General features: G+C 46.8%; 1 protein-coding gene across 4 annotated transcripts in view; it reads left to right on the forward strand.

Moving 5' to 3' along the window:
- The window catches only part of LOC138295834 (uncharacterized), a 1,330,477-nt gene that overhangs the window by 1,113,694 nt on the left and 197,125 nt on the right, over positions 1–19,658 (forward strand). For all 4 annotated transcript variants that reach the window (XM_069234393.1, XM_069234396.1, XM_069234394.1 and 1 more), the window contains 2 exons: positions 5,053–5,130; positions 17,976–18,053. In XM_069234393.1, the coding sequence (XP_069090494.1) occupies positions 5,053–5,130; positions 17,976–18,053 (156 nt within the window). The remainder of the gene's footprint in view (positions 1–5,052; positions 5,131–17,975; positions 18,054–19,658) is intronic.

The following is a 19,658-nucleotide window of genomic DNA, read 5'->3' on the forward strand; positions in this document are numbered from 1 at the left end:
GAATTTTGAGCTATGCAACGTGACATGCAACGGATGTTGCGCAGACTGGACAGGCTGCTGCAGGAGGTGTCACAAATTAATAAGAGGGTCCGTGCCATTAAGAAGACCCTGCGGAGGGCATACTTGTGAATCAGATACCCTCACCTATGATTCCCTCCCCTCCCTCCTCTTTCCTGGTTCTTTTAATTAGTGGGTTTAGGGGGCTTAGTTTTAGGTTAGAATAGGCTGTTAGCTTAGTTAGTAGTAGTGGGTTGGGGGGTGGTGGGGTATGATATTTGTACATGTTTTTTTATGTGTCTGGGTGGGTGGGTGAGGGATGATGTTGGGGTTTTTGTGTTTAAAAAAAAATATATATATATATATAAAAAATCCCCCCAAAAATATATTTGTTTAGTATAAGATAGTATGTGTCTATGTTAGTATATGTTGTCCTCCATGTGTCCCGTCATATAAGGGGGGCGAGGGGTTGATGTTTAGGGTGTTTAGTTAAATGTGATAAGTAAGTTTAGCTTAGGTTAGTTAGGGCCAGTTGTGGATAATGTGTAGTTAGGATAGGTTAGGTTAGTTAAGGTGTTTCCCCTAGTTTTGGTATCCTTTTTTACTGTAAAAAAAAAAACTGTGAACTTTGCACTACTCACCCATTAGGGTCTCAAGGTGCTGTACACATACCACTGTGGAACCCCTCCCGGCTTTTCCCTGTGAGGCACCCACTCCTGGGCAACCACCAGGGGAAAGCCTGGCATCCAAGTGCAGTGAGGGCCATTATGGAGATTAAGCAAGTTATTGCCCAGAGTTACAGAGTGGGACCCATTAATTAGATTAGGCACCGAGGTGAGAATTATCTGGTCTGAGGGAATTGATCCCAAGACACGCTGAGGCAGGAATTGAACCCTGGTCCCAGGCCAGATATCAGGGTCTGCCACTCTAACCTTTGTGCCACACTTCTCCACTCTAAAATAAATATTTAGGTACTCCTTCACAGTATGTGGCATATGCTTGGGGATCAGGGCCTTGGCATGGGGGAACAGTGTCAATTTAGTATTTGCATTTGTGTTCCATCCTGTATCCAAATCCCAATTGAGCTGTCACATTGGCAGCTACACCATAGCTACTTCACTATGCATCTGCCATCCATTGCACCCACCACTCAAGGTTACTATGGATCCCAATGTGTTGTTAAGTTTGGATGTATGTTTTCAATCTGACATACTTTGAGACCAGATTTGAAATTGAGGACACTGTGTTATGTCTGCCTGCAGCCTGATGTTCATGTGAACCCTGATAAGGTGAGTGATGGTATAATCTCATGTAGTATAGTATACATAACTCACACCTATCATTTGTTACATTGTACAGCCAGGTTACTTATTTGTACATACACTCATACACATCCATTCCTGCTGTATGGTGTGTGTGTGAGGAACAAATTGTGTCAAATGTCACATACGTAAAGATTGTCTGGAAGAAAAATTAGAAGACAACATTTTTCTGCATAGACATCCCTTGAAGAAGACTTATTCTGTCCAACACAGCATTATACTGTATAGTTTCTAGTTACCTCAGAATTAACCTTCATAAAGGGTAGATGATGGTACAATCCAGACCACAGTGCATAGTTATCAGCCCACATTCTTTCAGGCCAGTTGTATTGACATTCTATAGTCATTGACATGAGGCAAACATCACTAATCTCCCTCACGTTTGATGTGTCACATTACACAGAGACAAAGTGGTTGTGTAAGTGCTATTTAATTTAAAGTGCTGTAGTGCTATTTTGCATAGGCCAGGATTGTGAGTCCACTAGTGTGACACCTTCCATTGTGATCCTACACAAGTGCAAATGGACATGTCATTGGACATGCTGAGGTGAAGTGTCATACAGTGCAGAGGGACATGAATTGCCAATGAGGTAGTGAGAAACAATCACAGGGCAGAGTGACAAGATAAACAGTGGGCTGGAGAACAGTGTTTGTGAGCAGCTGTTGCAAGACTGGCATGTTACAAAGCACAGGACCTTGGTTATAACTGGCCACGTGGCATGGGCTTGTGCTACTGGGTACTCTTACGGGTGAAGGTGATCTTTTCCACGTCTTCATCTTCTGATGTGTGTGTCGTCTCCTCTGCCCTTGGTGGTGGTGGGTTTGAAGGGGCAACACACACTTCAATTTTTGAAGATGTGGAGTCAGAAATCCCCGTAGCTGCCAACTGTGGGGCTATTAAGGGCAGTACTGCAGCAAGGAGGAATTGCTGGCTCTTAAGGATAGCAGCTACATCACTTTGGTAGGCAGCCAGGTCGGCCCTGAGGGGGTCAATATTGCATTTGTGCACGCGTTGAAAGATTTGTTGTTGGAGGTGTTGTAACTCCCTTACTGATTTCCTTCACACTTTGTTGCAGTTCTTGCAAGATAGATGCTCGCCCTTGCATGGCTGCTGCCTGTTCTGCAGTTGTCATCATGCACGAACGTACCCCCTCTAGGCTGGCTGCCATATTTTGCATCCCCACCCGCACCTCCTTGGCCAGCTCTCGCTGTACTCCATCTACAGTCCTCTCAAAGCTGGTGCCAGGGTCGTCAGAGACCTCAGCTGGGTTGGAGCTGGGAGGTCATACCATTGGGGTGGTGGGTGGATCCTCTCTGATGGCTGCTGTATCTGTACTCCTCCTTGCGACTGTAGGTGGGCTCTGGAGGGTTACGAGGACATCTTGGAGGGTCTGCTGGCTGATGTTTGTCAGCTCGTGATCCATGTCATCACGGAAGTCCAGGACAGACTTATCCCCAGGAGAGCCATCGTCCTCTGCAATGAGATATGGTACAATTAGTGTGTCTGTGTTGTGGCATTTATAATGTGACGTGCCAGACTTCCCAATAGTTGCACATTGTGATATTGGTTCCTGTTCATTATTCCTGTCATTAATATTAGCATTCTCCCAGGTCTATGCTCCACCTGCATGTCACATGTAGTGTGGGCAGTTTGGGGCAATGTCTGCGTCAAATCCTCTAGGTGTAGGTTCTGCCCAAATTGTATGTTGCCACCTACTTGTCCTACTCAACCCTCCATCTACTTCCATTCTCATGTTGTGGCATTGCACTGGTTGTGGGTGTTCTGCTGGCACTTGCACCACACTTAACAATGTGGAAATGCCCCAGTCTCAGATATTTCATATCCAGCTATATGTTTCTGAGACCTAGCATATACTATGTATAGCATTGGCATGGCACACTACAGATGTCAGCATTGGTAGTGTGTAATGTTGATGTTGGGGTATGTGTGCTACATTGGATTGCACTGATGGTCCGAGCAGTGTTCCAGTTCCTCTTCTGACTGTGCGGGTGTATTTCACTAGCCACTTACATATGTCCTCCCCCTCAATGCTGTTGTCTGAGCAGTAGAACAGTTGGGATGTTGCATGGTGTCATTGCAGCTATTGTGGCCCAGGCACAGGGTGGACCCTGACATATGCAGCATGGGTATGACTTTACCGCTATGTACCTCATAATGTTTATGACAATGGCTGATGTTTGTAGCGATTATGGACATTCACATTTGTCTGGTTTGGCACATTTTGATTGATTTCAAGGTATTGATAACGTTGTCATCCTGAACCCTCTAATTTGGGTGTGTTTGATCCATGGGCACGTAACTGCCATTGGCTACTTGACCTGTGCACACAGCAGAGGTGGTAGTGGCAACTGTTGTCAATGTTAAATTCCACTTGCGGATATGGCCTGAGACTGTTAATTGAGCCCTAGTTCATGTAGCGACAATACCAGCTGTCATGTGGCATCAGGCCAGTTTTACGTTGTACCCTACCCTCCTGGACTGGCTCTACCTTTCCATCATCCTTGGCATGGCAGCATATCCCAATGCTAAGGTTGTTGGTGTAGTTTAGTACTGTGCCCCAGGTTTCCTCTGAACAGCCCAGGCCCCCATGCCGTGCCCCTTTGCCCATTCCACTCCCTGAATATCATGATTTCCATGCATTGTGTAGTAGGTAGCCCCCCCCTGCTTACAGTTTACAAATAGCCATTTTTGTTCCCCATGTGACTTACCCTGCATCGGTGTTGTCTCCAGGTAGTCTGCGCTGTCCTGTCCTTGAATCCCTGTGACGATCTCCTTAGGGATGACTGCTGCCGCCATCTCCCCCATGTGGTCTAGGGCCTTCTGCGGTGCTGGAATCCCATCCTACAGTCTGCAGTGCTGCCTTCCTGTTCCTGGCCATCTTTTCCTTGGTTCTGCGCTTGCAGTCATGTCAGCGTTTCTTGCACTCGATGACTGTTCTCCGTACTTCAGCCACACTGTCTATCTTGTCCACAATTTGTTGCAAAATTGCCTCTCTCCTACAAATTGGCAATTTAGAGGTGACAAAAAGTTGGTGCTGGTGTTCCGTCACCTCTCTGACCAGTATTTCCTGCTCCTCTGCACTGAACCAACACTTCCCTTTCTTCTTCTCCCTCTCCTGGGTCTTGTGTGGGTCCTCCTGACTGGTTCCCAGTCTGTTGTCATCTTCCTGGGGTCTCTCCAAGCTTCTGGGATCCATTTTGTCTCTCCTTTGCACATTTTGCAATGTTTGCGCCGCTTTTTGACGCAATTGCGTCAGAAAAAGGCACGTATCCGATTTGCGATGTCGTAAACTGACTCAAAGTCATTTTCACTGCGTTAATGTCATTTTTCTTTACAACGTGACGCATTGGTTTCAGTAAAAACAATGACTTACACCAGTGGTTTGCGCCGCCGTGCGTCAAAGTATAAATTTGTTGCCCGAGCGGTGCAAATAAATGGCGTTAGCCGTCGTAAAAAGTTTTGATGCAAAACTGCATCGCGCAGTTTTGCGTCAAAAAGTATAAATATGAGCCTTAGTATTTCTATGTTGGGTATAATGAGGAAAGCCACTAACCCACTACAAGTAAATGAGAACCAGTTGCCAAGCAGTGAACAATTATTAGCCCGAAACAATAATGGAACATATGGTTTTGAGTGCCTCTTATGAGTATGAGTAATATTACAGGACATTTGAATACACTTTATTACATGACATCTTTACTCTTTGTGCAGAGACTTCAAAATTGGCCATCCTGTTGGTGAGGAAAAACACATGGAAGGAGGAGGTGCACAATTAACAATGGGTGCAGGGTATGTATAACTTGATTTAATGCTAAACAGTCTATTCACAGAGAAATACATTTGCCAACTCTATAACAAATATTTTACAATAACCTCTTCTGGGTCTATTGTGACTGTGTTGCAATTGTTTCATTTCCTCCAATATCAGAAGTAACTCAAGTAATAACTTTTACTTTCACAAAGCCAGAACAAAGATCCATTCAATAACAAACATTGTGTGAAGTGTAGCTTGAATGCCTAAAATGGCGGCCTCAACTTGGTGAGGCTGCATTTGATCCCTGAAAAATCTGCATCATTATGTTGATCCTGACCTCATTGGCACACAGCTTGCTCGGTTCTAGGGTCCGAGTGGGCAGAGTGTGTGATGAAACTCTGCTGTGGCTGCACATGCCTCTCCTGAGACACAGACTTAGTGCCACTCCTGTTGCTGGGCCAAGAGGTCAGGCTGGTGCTGGAGGTGTGACAGGGCCCGGGGACAGGGGAGTTGCCACTTTGGCATCTGGGGAGGAGTGGGCTGGGAGGGAGTCCAATGGTACTGTCCACTGTTAACAGGAGAACTCAGTTGGAGGCCAATGACAACCTCTCTCATCCTGCTTCCTGACATAGCCTGCTGCCTGGCCTGAATAAGCAGGAGCTGGAAAAGGAGTCAAAGGATGGAAGATGATTGCCGTGCCTTGGCACACCGTGGCACATCTCTTTGCCTCTGTGTACCTTCAGGCTGTGTGAAGAGGCCGCTCGGGGGGCACACAAACATCAGGCAATGAGGTGCAAGGCCTGGTATATGAGAACGCCCTCCTCAACAACAGGCAGTCGGGTACACAGGCCATCGACCCAGGTCCTGTCTAGCATTTTATAATAGCTGCTTCCTGGATGTGGAAAGAAATCCCTGCCCGTAGCCCCCATCCTCAAGTCGGACATTATGGGATCTATGTTGTGGCCAATGTGGTGTCTCCTGTGGAGTGTGGTCCATTTTGAATCTGCCACAGAAATAGAGTGAGTCCAGCCTCTTCTCCAATCTTACTGCTGGCGGCAGGAGAGACTGTTGCTTCAGTCTGTACCTGAATACCTAACCTGCATTTCCATGAACTCCACATGGTGCTAGGAGGTAAATATAGGACTTGGAGACATGGGAGACAATTACCCATATTTATCATGGGAAAAGGTGCATTGTTCAAAATTATCACACTCTCTTGATTCCCATACTTGCACCAAACTTACCATTTACTTTCCCTCCTACCTTTTTCACTAACATACACTTGGGGAAGTTCCTATGGGCAGGGTATTAACCCAAAGTTTTGTTCTTTAAGTGCATGCAGGAGTTGTATGATGGTGGGTTCAATGTTCCTGATATCCATCTTTACTCTCGGTCATGCTAGTTCATTATTATTAACAACTGGATTTTGGGGACGGTAATGACCTAGCCTTTAGACTGGAGGTTGATCTCCTTCCACACTTTAATTTGGAGGCTTATGCGGTGGCTTCATACTGCAGGGACTCTCAGTATTGACTAGAGTACTGCTCATAATTTAATACCAGGCCCCAAAAACCAATAAGTGGTATACGACACCCACCGGTGAAACCCTTCATTAGCAGGGTGCCTTGCTCTCACAGGCCTTAAGAATTTTAAACCCTGGGATGTAAAAGGAATATCAAAGTTAGAGGTTGACTGAGTTGCTGAAGCACCGGTGAAAGGCATCTTCCCACCTTGGGTTCAGGAACCACAAGCTCTCAGGTGAGACATCATCACAAATTCTCATCCTCTGAGGTCGACTGAATATTTGGACTTGGTGATGGAGGTAGTAGTCAGGAACATACAATCCCAAATCATTGACATGAAACCATAAACAATAACAGACACAATAACAAATTGAACACTAAAAGAAACCAAATAGAGTTTTAAAACTTTATTACAATCCTAATATCAATGTCATATAAATGGTGCACAAAACAAAGTTAAAAACATACATGAAAATTATCGGCTGAGCGAATCGTCTGAAATGATTTACCCTACTAAACACCACTACTGTTAGACAGTCAAAAAAAGATTATGGGTGTCATTACAACCCTGGCGGACGGTGTTAAAGCGGCGGTAAGACCGCCAACAGGCTGGCGGTCTTTTTTTGAGTATTATGACCATGGCGGTTACCGCCATGGTCATCCGCCGCTTCTCCGTTCCGCCCGCCAGGGCAGAGACAACCGCTGGGCTGGAGACCTGGGTCTCCAGCCCGGCGGCCGTAACAGTACCGCCGCCGGTATTTTGACCCGGCTTACCGCCGTGGATTTCCAGCGGTAGGAACCGCCATGAAATCCATGGCGGTAAGCACTATCAGTGCCAGGGAATTCCTTCCCTGGCACTGATAGGGGTCTCCCCCACCCCCACCCCGACTCCCTCCCCTACCCCCCCACCACCCTTGCCACCCCCCAAAGGTGGCAGGGCCCCCACCCTAACCCCCGACATTACCTTACACATACACACCCGACACGCACGCAGACACCACCAACACACATACACGCACACACACCTATATACATGCCAACATCCACACACACAGTCAGACATGCACACCCACATTCAAACATACACGCACACATCAAAACAGTCATACCTACAGACATACACGCAGTCATTCCCAAAACACGCAACACCTCCGCGAGCATACACGTATTCACACCCCACCTACATACACAGACGCACACACCCATGCACCCACACAACACACAACACCCCTCCGCCCCCTCCCCTAACGGACGATCGACGTACCTGTTCCATCGATCTGCCGGGAGGGGACGGGAGCCAGGAGGGCAGCTCCGCCGACACCACACCGCCAACAGAACACAGCCGCGCAGAATCACAGGACGTGATTAGCTGGGCGGTGTTCTGTTGGCGTGGCGGTGGAGGTGGAGCAACCTCCACTTCCCCGCCGCCCGCCAGTATGGCTGTTGGCGGCTCTCCATCGGAAAAACGACAGAGGGCAGCAAACGGTCATAATACGCTGAGCGGCAAACCGCCACTACTGGCGGTCTTCCGCACGGCGGTCCCTCGGCGGTCTTGTTAAAAGACCGCCAAGGTTGTAATGACCCCCTATGTGAATTAACAACGACCCAATATAAACATTATTACCAGATTTCAAAGTAGATGATGGTGACATCAGTAAATCATCAAAATACAGTTTCAACAAATGATTTCAGAGCTGGACCATTCCTAACACTAACCAAGATTGGGACTAGGATGTGTAGGATCGGGCTAACACATGCAGGCACAAGCAAAGATAAAAGAAGACAAAAATAATTTGGAAAACATCTATTCTAAGGTAAATAAATACAGTATAAAAATATGCTGGTGTAAGTAACTAACTAAAAAAAAAGAAACAAGAAACCACATTTTGTTATACCTCTCCACATGGGACAGCATACAGCGTTGATTCGTCAAACAGAGCGGTCACCTTCTTCCAGCGTCAGTTGACAGCAGCATCAGGATGGTGCAGAACAAGAGCTGCGCATTGGACAAATCAGCAGTTCAAAATTAGTTGGGTACATTAGTACTGAAACCGCATTGGACAATTAAGACCATGATGAGAAAACTCATCAGAATACTTAGAGCAGGATTATGAGAGGGCAGACTTAAGCAAGGGTTCTGGACAGCTTTGAGACAAGAGTGAACTGACATCAAGAAGGTTCAGAGAGGGACTGCACACCATTCCAAAGTTCTTCACTAATTAAAATAACCAAAATCCATTTGATTGGTCTTTCCAGAGAGCACACTCTGGGTGTTGATTTCAGCATCCAAACATAGTAGATGGCACCACCAAGCTTGAAACCTTGTGACATTTTCTCAGCAAATATCCATTGTTTCTCACCATGATTTCATATGACTCCCTCTAAAATATTACATTTTCTAATAGTTTGATACTTACAGTTCGTTTCGCTGTGGCACACAATAAACTAAGCTAGTATTCTTTCAGGTAAGATTCATGAAACGTCCTGTGCAATTCAGCAGTTAGAATAAATATTGTTACCTTAGCTAAACTTGAAACACGCTCTTCTCCTGGAACACAATAGGACATTCATGTAGGAGGCTGGCCTGGCTTGTAGTGGGTACCAAGGGGTACTTACACCTTGCACCAGGTCCAGGTATCCCTTATTAGTGTAGAGGGGTGTCTAGCAGCTTAGGCTGATAGAAAAGGTACCTTGGCAGAGCAGCTTAGGCTGAACTAGGAGACGAGTGAAGCTCCTACAGTACCACTAGTGTCATATGCACAATATCATAAGAAAACACAATACACAGATATACTAAAAATAAAGGTACTTTATTTTTATGACAATATGCCAAAAGTATCTCAGTGAGTACCCTCAGTATGAGGATAGCAAATATACACAAGATATATGTACACAATACCAAAATATGCAGTAATAGCAATAGGAAACAGTGCAAACAATGTACTGTATAGTCACAATAGAATGCAATGGGAGCACATAGGTATAGGGGCAACACAAACCATATACTCTAGAAGTGGAGTGCGAACCACGAATGGACCCCAAACCTATGTGAGCTTGTAGAGGGTCGCTGGGACTGTAAGAAAACAGTGAGGGTTAGAAAAATAGCCCACCCCAAGACCCTGAAAAGTGGGTGCAAGGTGCACCTAAGTTCCCCAAAGAGCACAGAAGTCGTGATAGGGGAATTCTGCAAGGAAGACCAACACCAGCAATGCAACAACGATGGATTTCCAGATGAGAGTACCTTTGGAACAAGGGGACCAAGTCCAAGAGTCACGATCAAGTCGGGAGTGGGCAGATGCCCAGGAAATGCCAGGTGTGAGTGTAAAGAAGCTGCCACCGGATGGTAGAAGCTGTGGATTCTGCAAGAACGACAAGGGCTAGAAACTTCCCCTTTGGAGGATGGATGTCCCACGTCATGAAGAAGCTTGCAGAGGTGTTTCCGTGCAGAAAAACCACAAACAAGCCTTGCTAGCTGCAAGGGTCGCGGTTAGGGTTTTTGGATGCTGCTGTGGCCCAGGAGGGACCAGGATGTCGCCAATTGCGTGAGGAGACAGAGGGGGCGTCCAGCAAGACAAGGAGCCCACTCAGAAGCAGGCAGCACCTGCAGAATTGCCAGAACAGGCACTACAAAGTGGAGTGAACCAGAGCTCACCCGAAGTCACAAAGGAAGGTCCCACGACGCCGGAGGACAACTCAGGAGGTCGTGCACTGCAGGTTAGAGTGCCGGGGACCCAGGCTTGGCTGTGCACAAAGGAAATCCTGGAAGAGTGCACAGGAGCCGGAGCAGCTGCAAATCACGCGGTACCCAGCAATGCAGTCTAGCGTGGGGAGGCAAGGACTTACCTCCACCAAACTTGGACTGAAGAGTCACTGGACTGTGGGAGTCACTTGGACAGAGTTGCTGAGTTCAAGGGACCTCGCTTGTCGTGCTGAGAGGAGACCCAGAGGACCGGTGATGCAGTTCTTTGGTGCCTGCGGTTGCAGGGGGAAGATTCCGCCGACCCACGGGAGATTTCTTCATAGCTTCTAGTGCAGAGAGGAGGCAGACTACCCCCACAGCATGCACCACCAGGAAAACAGTCGAGAAGGCGGCAGGATCAGCGTTACAAGGTCCCAGTAGTCGTCTTTGCTACTTTGTTGCAGTTTTGCAGGCTTCCAACGCGGTCAGCAGTCGATTCCTTGGCAGAAGGTGAAGAGAGAGATGCAGAGGAACTCTGATGAGCTCTTGCATTCATTATCTAAAGAATTCCCCAAAGCAGAGACCCTAAATAGCCAGAAAAGGAAGTTTGGCTACTTAGGACAGAGGATAGGCTAGCAACACCTGGAGGAGCCTATCAGAATGAGTCTCTGACGTCACCTGCTGGCCCTGGCCACTCAGAGCCGTCCAGTGTGCAAGCAGCACCTCTGTTTCCAAGATGGCAGAGGTCTGGAGCACACTGGAGGAGCTCTGGGCACCTCCCAGGGGAGGAGTAGGTCAGGGGAGTGGTCACTCCCCTTTCCTTTGTCCAGTTTCACGCCAGAGCAGGGCTGGGGGATCCCTGAACCGGTGTAGACTGGCTTATGCAGAAATGGGCACCATCTGTGCCCATGAAAGCATTTCCAGAGGCTGGGGGAGGCTACTCCTCCCCAACCCTAACATCTTTTTCCAAAGGGAGAGGGTGTAACACCCTTTCTCTGAGGAAGTCCTTTGTTCTGCCTTCCTGGGCCAAGCCTGGCTGGACCCCAGGAGGGCAGAAACCTGTCTGAGGGGTTGCAGTGAAACCCCGGGAAAGGTAGTTTGGCAGTACCCGGGTCTGTGCTAGAGACCCGTGGGATCATGGGATTGTCTCACCAATGGCAGGATGGCATTGGGGGGGCAATTCCATGATCTTAGACATGTTACATGGCCATATTCGGAGTTACCATTGTGAAGCTATACATAGGTAGTGACCTATGCATAGTGCACACGTGTAATGGTGTCCCCGCACTCACAAAGTCCGGGGAATTTGCCCTGAACAATGTGGGGGCACCTTGGCTAGTGCCAGGGTGCCCACACACTAAGTAACTTAGCACCCAACCTTTACCAGGTAAAGGTTAGACATATAGGTGACTTATAAGTTACTTAAGTGCAGTGGTAAATGGCTGTGAAATAACGTGGACGTTATTTCACTCAGGCTGCAGTGGCAGACCTGTGTAAGAATTGTCAGAGCTCACTATGGGTGGCACAAGAAATGCTGCAGCCCGTAGGGGTCTCCTGGAACCCCAATACCCTGGGTACCTCAGTACCATATACTAGGGAATTATAAGGGTGTTCCAGTATGCCAATGTAAATTGGTGAAATTGGTCACTAGCCTGTTAGTGACAATTTGGAAAGAAATGAAAGAGCATAACCACTGAGGTTCTGGATAGCAGAGCCTCAGTGAGACAGTTAGTCATAACACAGGTAACACATACAGGGCATACATATGAGCACTGGGGCCCTGGCTGGCAGGGTCCCAGTGACACATACAACTAAAACAACATATATACAGTGAAATATGGGGGTAACATGCCAGGCAAGATGGTACTTTCCTACACAACCCCCCCCAAACGAAGGATAATAAGACTAGACATGGCCTGATGAGTCTTCATTGTCTAAGTGGAAATATCTGGAGAGTCCATCTGCATTGGAGTGGGTACTCCCAGGTCTATGTTCCACTGTATAGTCCATTCCCTGTAGGGATATGGACCACCTTCAACAATTTAGGGTTTTCACCTTTCATTTGTTTTAGCCAAAGTAGAGGTTTGTGGTCTGTCTGAACAATGAAGTGAGTGCCAAACAGGTATGGCCTCAACTTCTTCGGTGCCCAGACCACAGCAAAGGCCTCCCTCTCTATGGCAGACCAACGCTTTTCTCTAGGGGTCAACCTCCTGCTGATAAAAGCAACAGATTGATCCTGGCCCTCAGAATTAAGTTGTGATAAGACTGCCCCTACCCCTAATTCAGATGCATCAGTTTGGACAATGAATTTGTTGGAGTAACAGGGGCTTTTCAGTACAGGTGCAGAGCACATGGCCTGCTTCAGCTCCTCAAAAGCTTTCTGACAGCTAGCTGTCCATAATACCTTTTTAGGCATTTTCTTAGATGGCATGGCACCACCAACCGGACAACCCTCAACAACTGACACTCAGACCACCCCTGCTGCAGTCATTGACCCTGGTGAATTTTGAGCTATGCAACGTGACATGCAACGGATGTTGCGCAGACTGGACAGGCTGCTGCAGGAGGTGTCACAAATTAATAAGAGGGTCCGTGCCATTAAGAAGACCCTGCGGAGGGCATACTTGTGAATCAGATACCCTCACCTATGATTCCCTCCCCTCCCTCCTCTTTCCTGGTTCTTTTAATTAGTGGGTTTAGGGGGCTTAGTTTTAGGTTAGAATAGGCTGTTAGCTTAGTTAGTAGTAGTGGGTTGGGGGGTGGTGGGGTATGATATTTGTACATGTTTTTTTATGTGTCTGGGTGGGTGGGTGAGGGATGATGTTGGGGTTTTTCTGTTTAAAAAAAATATATATATATATATATAAAAAATCCCCCAAAAAATATATTTGTTTAGTATAAGATAGTATGGGGGTTATTCTAACTTTGGAGGAGTGTTAATCCGTCCCAAAAGTGACGGTAAAGTGACGGATATACCACCAGCCGTATTACGAGTTCCATAGGATATAATGGACTCATAATACGGCTGGTGGTAAATCCGTCACTTTTCCGTCACTTTTGGGACGGATTAACACCTCCTCCAAAGTTAGAATAACCCCCTATGTGTCTATGTTAGTATATGTTGTCCTCCATGTGTCCCGTCATATTAGGGGGGCGAGGGGTTGATGTTTAGGGTGTTTAGTTAAATGTGATAAGTAAGTTTAGCTTAGGTTAGTTAGGGCCAGTTGTGGATAATGTGTAGTTATGATAGGTTAGGTTAGTTAAGGTGTTTCCCCTAGTTTTGGTATCCTTTTTTACTGTAAAAAAAAAAACTGTGAACTTTGCACTACTCACCCATTAGGGTCTCAAAGTGCTGTACACATACCACTGTGGAACCCCTCCCGGCTTTTCCCTGTGAGGCACCCACTCCTGGGCAACCACCAGGGGAAAGCCTGGCATCCAAGTGCTGTGAGGGCCATTATGGAGATTAAGCAAGCTATTGCCCAGAGTTACAGAGTGGGACCCATTAATTAGATTAGGCACCGAGGTGAGAATTATCTGGTCTGAGGGAATTGATCCCAAGACACGCTGAGGCAGGAATTGAACCCTGGTCCCGGGCCAGATATCAGGGTCTGCCATTTGAACCTTTGTGCCACACTTCTCCACTCTAAAATAAATATTTAGGTACTCCTTCACAGTATGTGTCATATGCTTGGGGATCAGGGCCTTGGCATGGGGGAACAGTGTCAATTTAGTATTTGCATTTGTGTTCCATCTTGTATCCAAATCCCAATTGAGCTGTCACATTGGCAGCTACACCATAGCTACTTCACTATGCATCTGCCATCCATTGCACCCACCACTCAAGGTTACTATGGATCCCAATGTGTTGTTAAGTTTGGATGTATGTTTTCAATCTGACATACTTTGAGACCAGATTTGGTATTGAGGACACTGTGTTATGTCTGCCTGCAGCCTGATGTTCATGTGAACCCTGATAAGGTGAGTGATGGTATAATCTCATGTAGTATAGTATACATAACTCACACCTATCATTTGTTACATTGTAAAGCCAGGTTACTTATTTGTACATACACTCATACACATCCATTCCTGCTGTATGGTGTGTGTGAGGAACAAATTGTGTCAAATGTCACATACGTAAAGATGGTCTGGAAGAAAAATTAGAAGACAACATTTTTCTGCTTAGACATCCCTTGAAGAAGACTTATTCTGTCCAACACAGCATTATACTGTATAGTTTCTAGTTACCTCAGAATTAACCTTCATAAAGGGTAGATGATGGTACAATCCAGACCACAGTGCATAGTTATCAGCCCACATTCTTTCAGGCCAGTTGTATTGACATTCTATAGTCATTGACATGAGGCAAACATCACTAATCTCCCTCACGTTTGATGTGTCACATTACACAGAGACAAAGTGGTTGTGTAAGTGCTATTTAATTTAAAGTGCTGTAGTGCTATTTTGCATAGTCCAGGATTGTGAGCCCACTAGTGTGACACCTTCCATTGTGATCCTACACAAGTGCAAATGGACATGTCATTGGACATGCTGAGGTGAAGTGTCATACAGTGCAGAGGGACATGAATTGCCAATGAGGTAGTGAGAGACAATCACAGGGCAGAGTGACAAGATAAACAGTGGGCTGGAGAACAGTGTTTGTGAGCAGCTGTTGCAAGACTGGCATGTTACAAAGCACAGGACCTTGGTTATAACTGCCCATGTGGCATGGGCTTGTGCTACTGGGTACTCTTACGGGTGAAGGTGATCTTTTCCACGTCTTCATCTTCTGATGTGTGTGTCGTCTCCTCTGCCCTTGGTGGTGGTGGGTTTGAAGGGGCAACACACACTTCAATTTTTGAAGATGTGGAGTCAGAAATCCCCGTAGCTGCCAACTGTGGGGCTATTAAGGGCAGTACTGCAGCAAGGAGGAATTGCTGGCTCTTAAGGATAGCAGCTACATCACTTTGGGAGGCAGCCAGGTCGGCCCTGAGGGGGTCAATATTGCATTTGTGCACGCGTTGAAAGATTTGTTGTTGGAGGTGTTGTAACTCCCTTACTGATTTCCTTCACACTTTGTTGCAGTTCTTGCAAGATAGATGCTCGCCCTTGCATGGCTGCTGCCTGTTCTGCAGTTGTCATCATGCACGAACGTACCCCCTCTAGGCTGGCTGCCATATTTTGCATCCCCACCCGCACCTCCTTGGCCAGCTCCCGCTGTACTCCATCTACAGTCCTCTCAAAGCTGGTGCCAGGGTCGTCAGAGACCTCAGCTGGGTTGGAGCTGGCAGGTCATACTATTGGGGTGGTGGGTGGATCCTCTCTGATGGCTGCTGTATCTGTACTCCTCCTTGCGACTGTAGGTGGGCTCTGGAGGGTTACGAGGACATCTTGGAGGGTCTGCTGGCTGATGTTTGTCAGCTCGTGATCCATGTCATCACGGAAGTCCAGGACAGACTTATCCCCAGGAGAGCCATCGTCCTCTGCAATGAGATATGGTACAATTAGTGTGTCTGTGTTGTGGCATTTATAATGTGACGTGCCAGACTTCCCAATAGTTGCACATTGTGATATTGGTTCCTGTTCATTATTCCTGTCATTAATATTAGCATTCTCCCAGGTCTATGCTCCACCTGCATGTCACATGTAGTGTGGGCAGTTTGGGGCAATGTCTGCGTCAAATCCTCTAGGTGTAGGTTCTGCCCAAATTGTATGTTGCCACCTACTTGTCCTACTCAACCCTCCATCTACTTCCATTCTCATGTTGTGGCATTGCACTGGTTGTGGGTGTTCTGCTGGCACTTGCACCACACTTAACAATGTGGAAATGCCCCAGTCTCAGATATTTCATATCCAGCTATATGTTTCTGAGACCTAGCATATACTATGTATAGCATTGGCATGGCACACTACAGATGTCAGCATTGGTAGTGTGTAATGTTGATGTTGGGGTATGTGTGCTACATTGGATTGCACTGATGGTCCGAGCAGTGTTCCAGTTCCTCTTCTGACTGTGCGGGTGTATTTCACTAGCCACTTACATATGTCCTCCCTCTCAATGCTGTTGTCTGAGCAGTAGAACAGTTGGGATGTTGCATGGTGTCATTGCAGCTATTGTGGCCCAGGCACAGGGTGGACCCTGACATATGCAGCATGGGTATGACTTTACCGCTATGTACCTCATAATGTTTATGACAATGGCTGATGTTTGTAGCGATTATGGACATTCACATTTGTCTGGTTTGGCACATTTTGATTGATTTCAAGGTATTGATAACGTTGTCATCCTGAACCCTCTAATTTGGGTGTGTTTGATCCATGGGCACGTAACTGCCATTGGCTACTTGACCTGTGCACACAGCAGAGGTGGTAGTGGCAACTGTTGTCAATGTTAAATTCCACTTGCGGATATGGCCTGAGACTGTTAATTGAGCCCTAGTTCATGTAGCGACAATACCAGCTGTCATGTGGCATCAGGCCAGTTTTACGTTGTACCCTACCCTCCTGGACTGGCTCTACCTTTCCATCATCCTTGGCATGGCAGCATACCCCAATGCTAAGGTTGTTGGTGTAGTTTAGTACTGTGCCCCAGGTTTCCTCTGAACAGCCCAGGCCCCCATGCCGTGCCCCTTTGCCCATTCCACTCCCTGAATATCATGATTTCCATGCATTGTGTAGTAGGTAGCCCCCCCCTGCTTACAGTTTACAAATAGCCATTTTTGTTCCCCATGTGACTTACCCTGCATCGGTGTTGTCTCCAGGTAGTCTGCGCTGTCCTGTCCTTGAATCCCTGTGACGATCTCCTTAGGGATGACTGCTGCCGCCATCTCCCCCATGTGGTCTAGGGCCTCCTGCGGTGCTGGAATCCCATCCTACAGTCTGCAGTGCTGCCTTCCTGTTCCTGGCCATCTTTTCCTTGGTTCTGCGCTTGCAGTCATGTCAGCGTTTCTTGCACTCGATGACTGTTCTCCGTACTTCAGCCACACTGTCTATCTTGTCCACAATTTGTTGCCAAATTGCCTCTCTCCTACAAATTGGCAATTTAGAGGTGACAAAAAGTTGGTGCTGGTGTTCCGTCACCTCTCTGACCAGTATTTCCTGCTCCTCTGCACTGAACCAACACTTCCCTTTCTTCTTCTCCCTCTCCTGGGTCTTGTGTGGGTCCTCCTGACTGGTTCCCAGTCTGTTGTCATCTTCCTGGGGTCTCTCCAAGCTTCTGGGATCCATTTTGTCTCTCCTTTGCACATTTTGCAATGTTTGCGCCGCTTTTTGACGCAATTGCGTCAGAAAAAGGCACATATCCGATTTGCGATGTCGTAAACTGACTCAAAGTCATTTTCACTGCGTTAATGTCATTTTTCTTTACAACGTGACGCATTGGTTTCAGTAAAAACAATGACTTACATCGTCGTAAAAAGTCGTAAAAAGTTTTGATGCAATCGCGCAGTTTTGCGTCAAAAAGTATAAATATGAGCCTTAGTATTTCTATGTTGGGTATAATGAGGAAAGCCACTAACCCACTACAAGTAAATGAGAACCAGTTGCCAAGCAGTGAACAATTATTAGCCCGAAACAATAATGGAACATATGGTTTTAAGTGCCTCTTATGAGTATGAGTAATATTACAGGACATTTGAATACACTTTATTACATGACATCTTTACTCTTTGTGCAGAGACTTCAAAATTGGCCATCCTGTTGGTGAGGAAAAACACATGGAAGGAGGAGGTGCACAATTAACAATGGGTGCAGGGTATGTATAACTTGATTTAATGCTAAACAGTCTATTCACAGAGAAATACATTTGCCAACTCTATAACAAATATTTTACAATAACCTCTTTTGGGTCTATTGTGACTGTGTTGTAATTGTTTCATTTCCTCCAATATCAGAAGTAACTCAAGTAATAACTTTTACTTTCACAAAGCCAGAACAAAGATCCATTCAATAACAAACATTGTGTGAAGTGTAGCTTGAATGCCTAAAATGGCGGCCTCAACTTGGTGAGGCTGCATTTGATCCCTGAAAAATCTGCATCATTATGTTGATCCTGACCTCATTGGCACACAGCTTGCTCGGTTCTAGGGTCCAAGTGGGCAGAGAGTGTGATGAAACTCCGCTGTGGCTGCACATGCCTCTCCTGAGACACAGACTTAGTGCCACTCCTGTTGCTGGGCCAAGAGGTGAGGCTGGTGCTGGAGGTGTGACAGGGCCCGGGGACAGGGGAGTTGCCACTTTGGCATCTGGGGAGGAGTGGGCTGGGAGGGAGTCCAATGGTACTGTCCACTGTTAACAGGAGAACTCAGTTGGAGGCCAATGACAACCTCTCTCATCCTGCTTCCTGACATAGCCTGCTGCCTGGCCTGAATAAGCAGGAGCTGGAAAAGGAGTCAAAGGATGGAAGATGATTGCCGTGCCTTGGCACACCGTGGCACATCTCTTTGCCTCTGTGTACCTTCAGGCTGTGTGAAGAGGCCGCTCGGGGGGGCACACAAACATCAGGCAATGAGGTGCAAGGCCTGGTATATGAGAACGCCCTCCTCAACAACAGGCAGTCGGGTACACAGGCCATCGACCCAGGTCCTGTCTAGCATTTTATAATAGCTGCTTCCTGGATGTGGAAAGAAATCCCTGCCCATAGCCCCCATCCTCAAGTCGGACATTATGGGATCTATGTTGTGGCCAATGTGGTGTCTCCTGTGGAGTGTGGTCCATTTTGAAACTGCCACAGAAATAGAGTGAGTCCAGCCTCTTCTCCAATCTTACTGCTGGCGGCAGGAGAGACTGTTGCTTCAGTCTGTACCTGAATACCTAACCTGCATTTCCATGAACTCCACATGGTGCTAGGAGGTAAATATAGGACTTGGAGACATGGGAGACAATTACCCATATTTATCATGGGAAAAGGTGCATTGTTCAAAATTATCACACTCTCTTGATTCCCATACTTGCACCAAACTTACCATTTACTTTCCCTCCTACCTTTTTCACTAACATACACTTGGGGAAGTTCCTATGGGCAGGGTATTAACCCAAAGTTTTGTTCTTTAAGTGCATGCAGGAGTTGTATGATGGTGGGTTCAATGTTCCTGATATCCATCTTTACTCTCGGTCATGCTAGTTCATTATTATTAACAACTGGATTTTGGGGACGGTAATGACCTAGCCTTTAGACTGGAGGTTGATCTCCTTCCACACTTTAATTTGGAGGCTTATGCGGTGGCTTCATACTGCAGGGACTCTCAGTATTGACTAGAGTACTGCTCATAATTTAATACCAGGCCCCAAAAACCAATAAGTGGTATACGACACCCACCGGTGAAACCCTTCATTAGCAGGGTGCCTTTCTCTCACAGGC

Source organism: Pleurodeles waltl, chromosome 5 (genome assembly GCF_031143425.1).
Source record: "Pleurodeles waltl isolate 20211129_DDA chromosome 5, aPleWal1.hap1.20221129, whole genome shotgun sequence".
Taxonomy (NCBI): Eukaryota; Metazoa; Chordata; class Amphibia; order Caudata; family Salamandridae; genus Pleurodeles; species Pleurodeles waltl.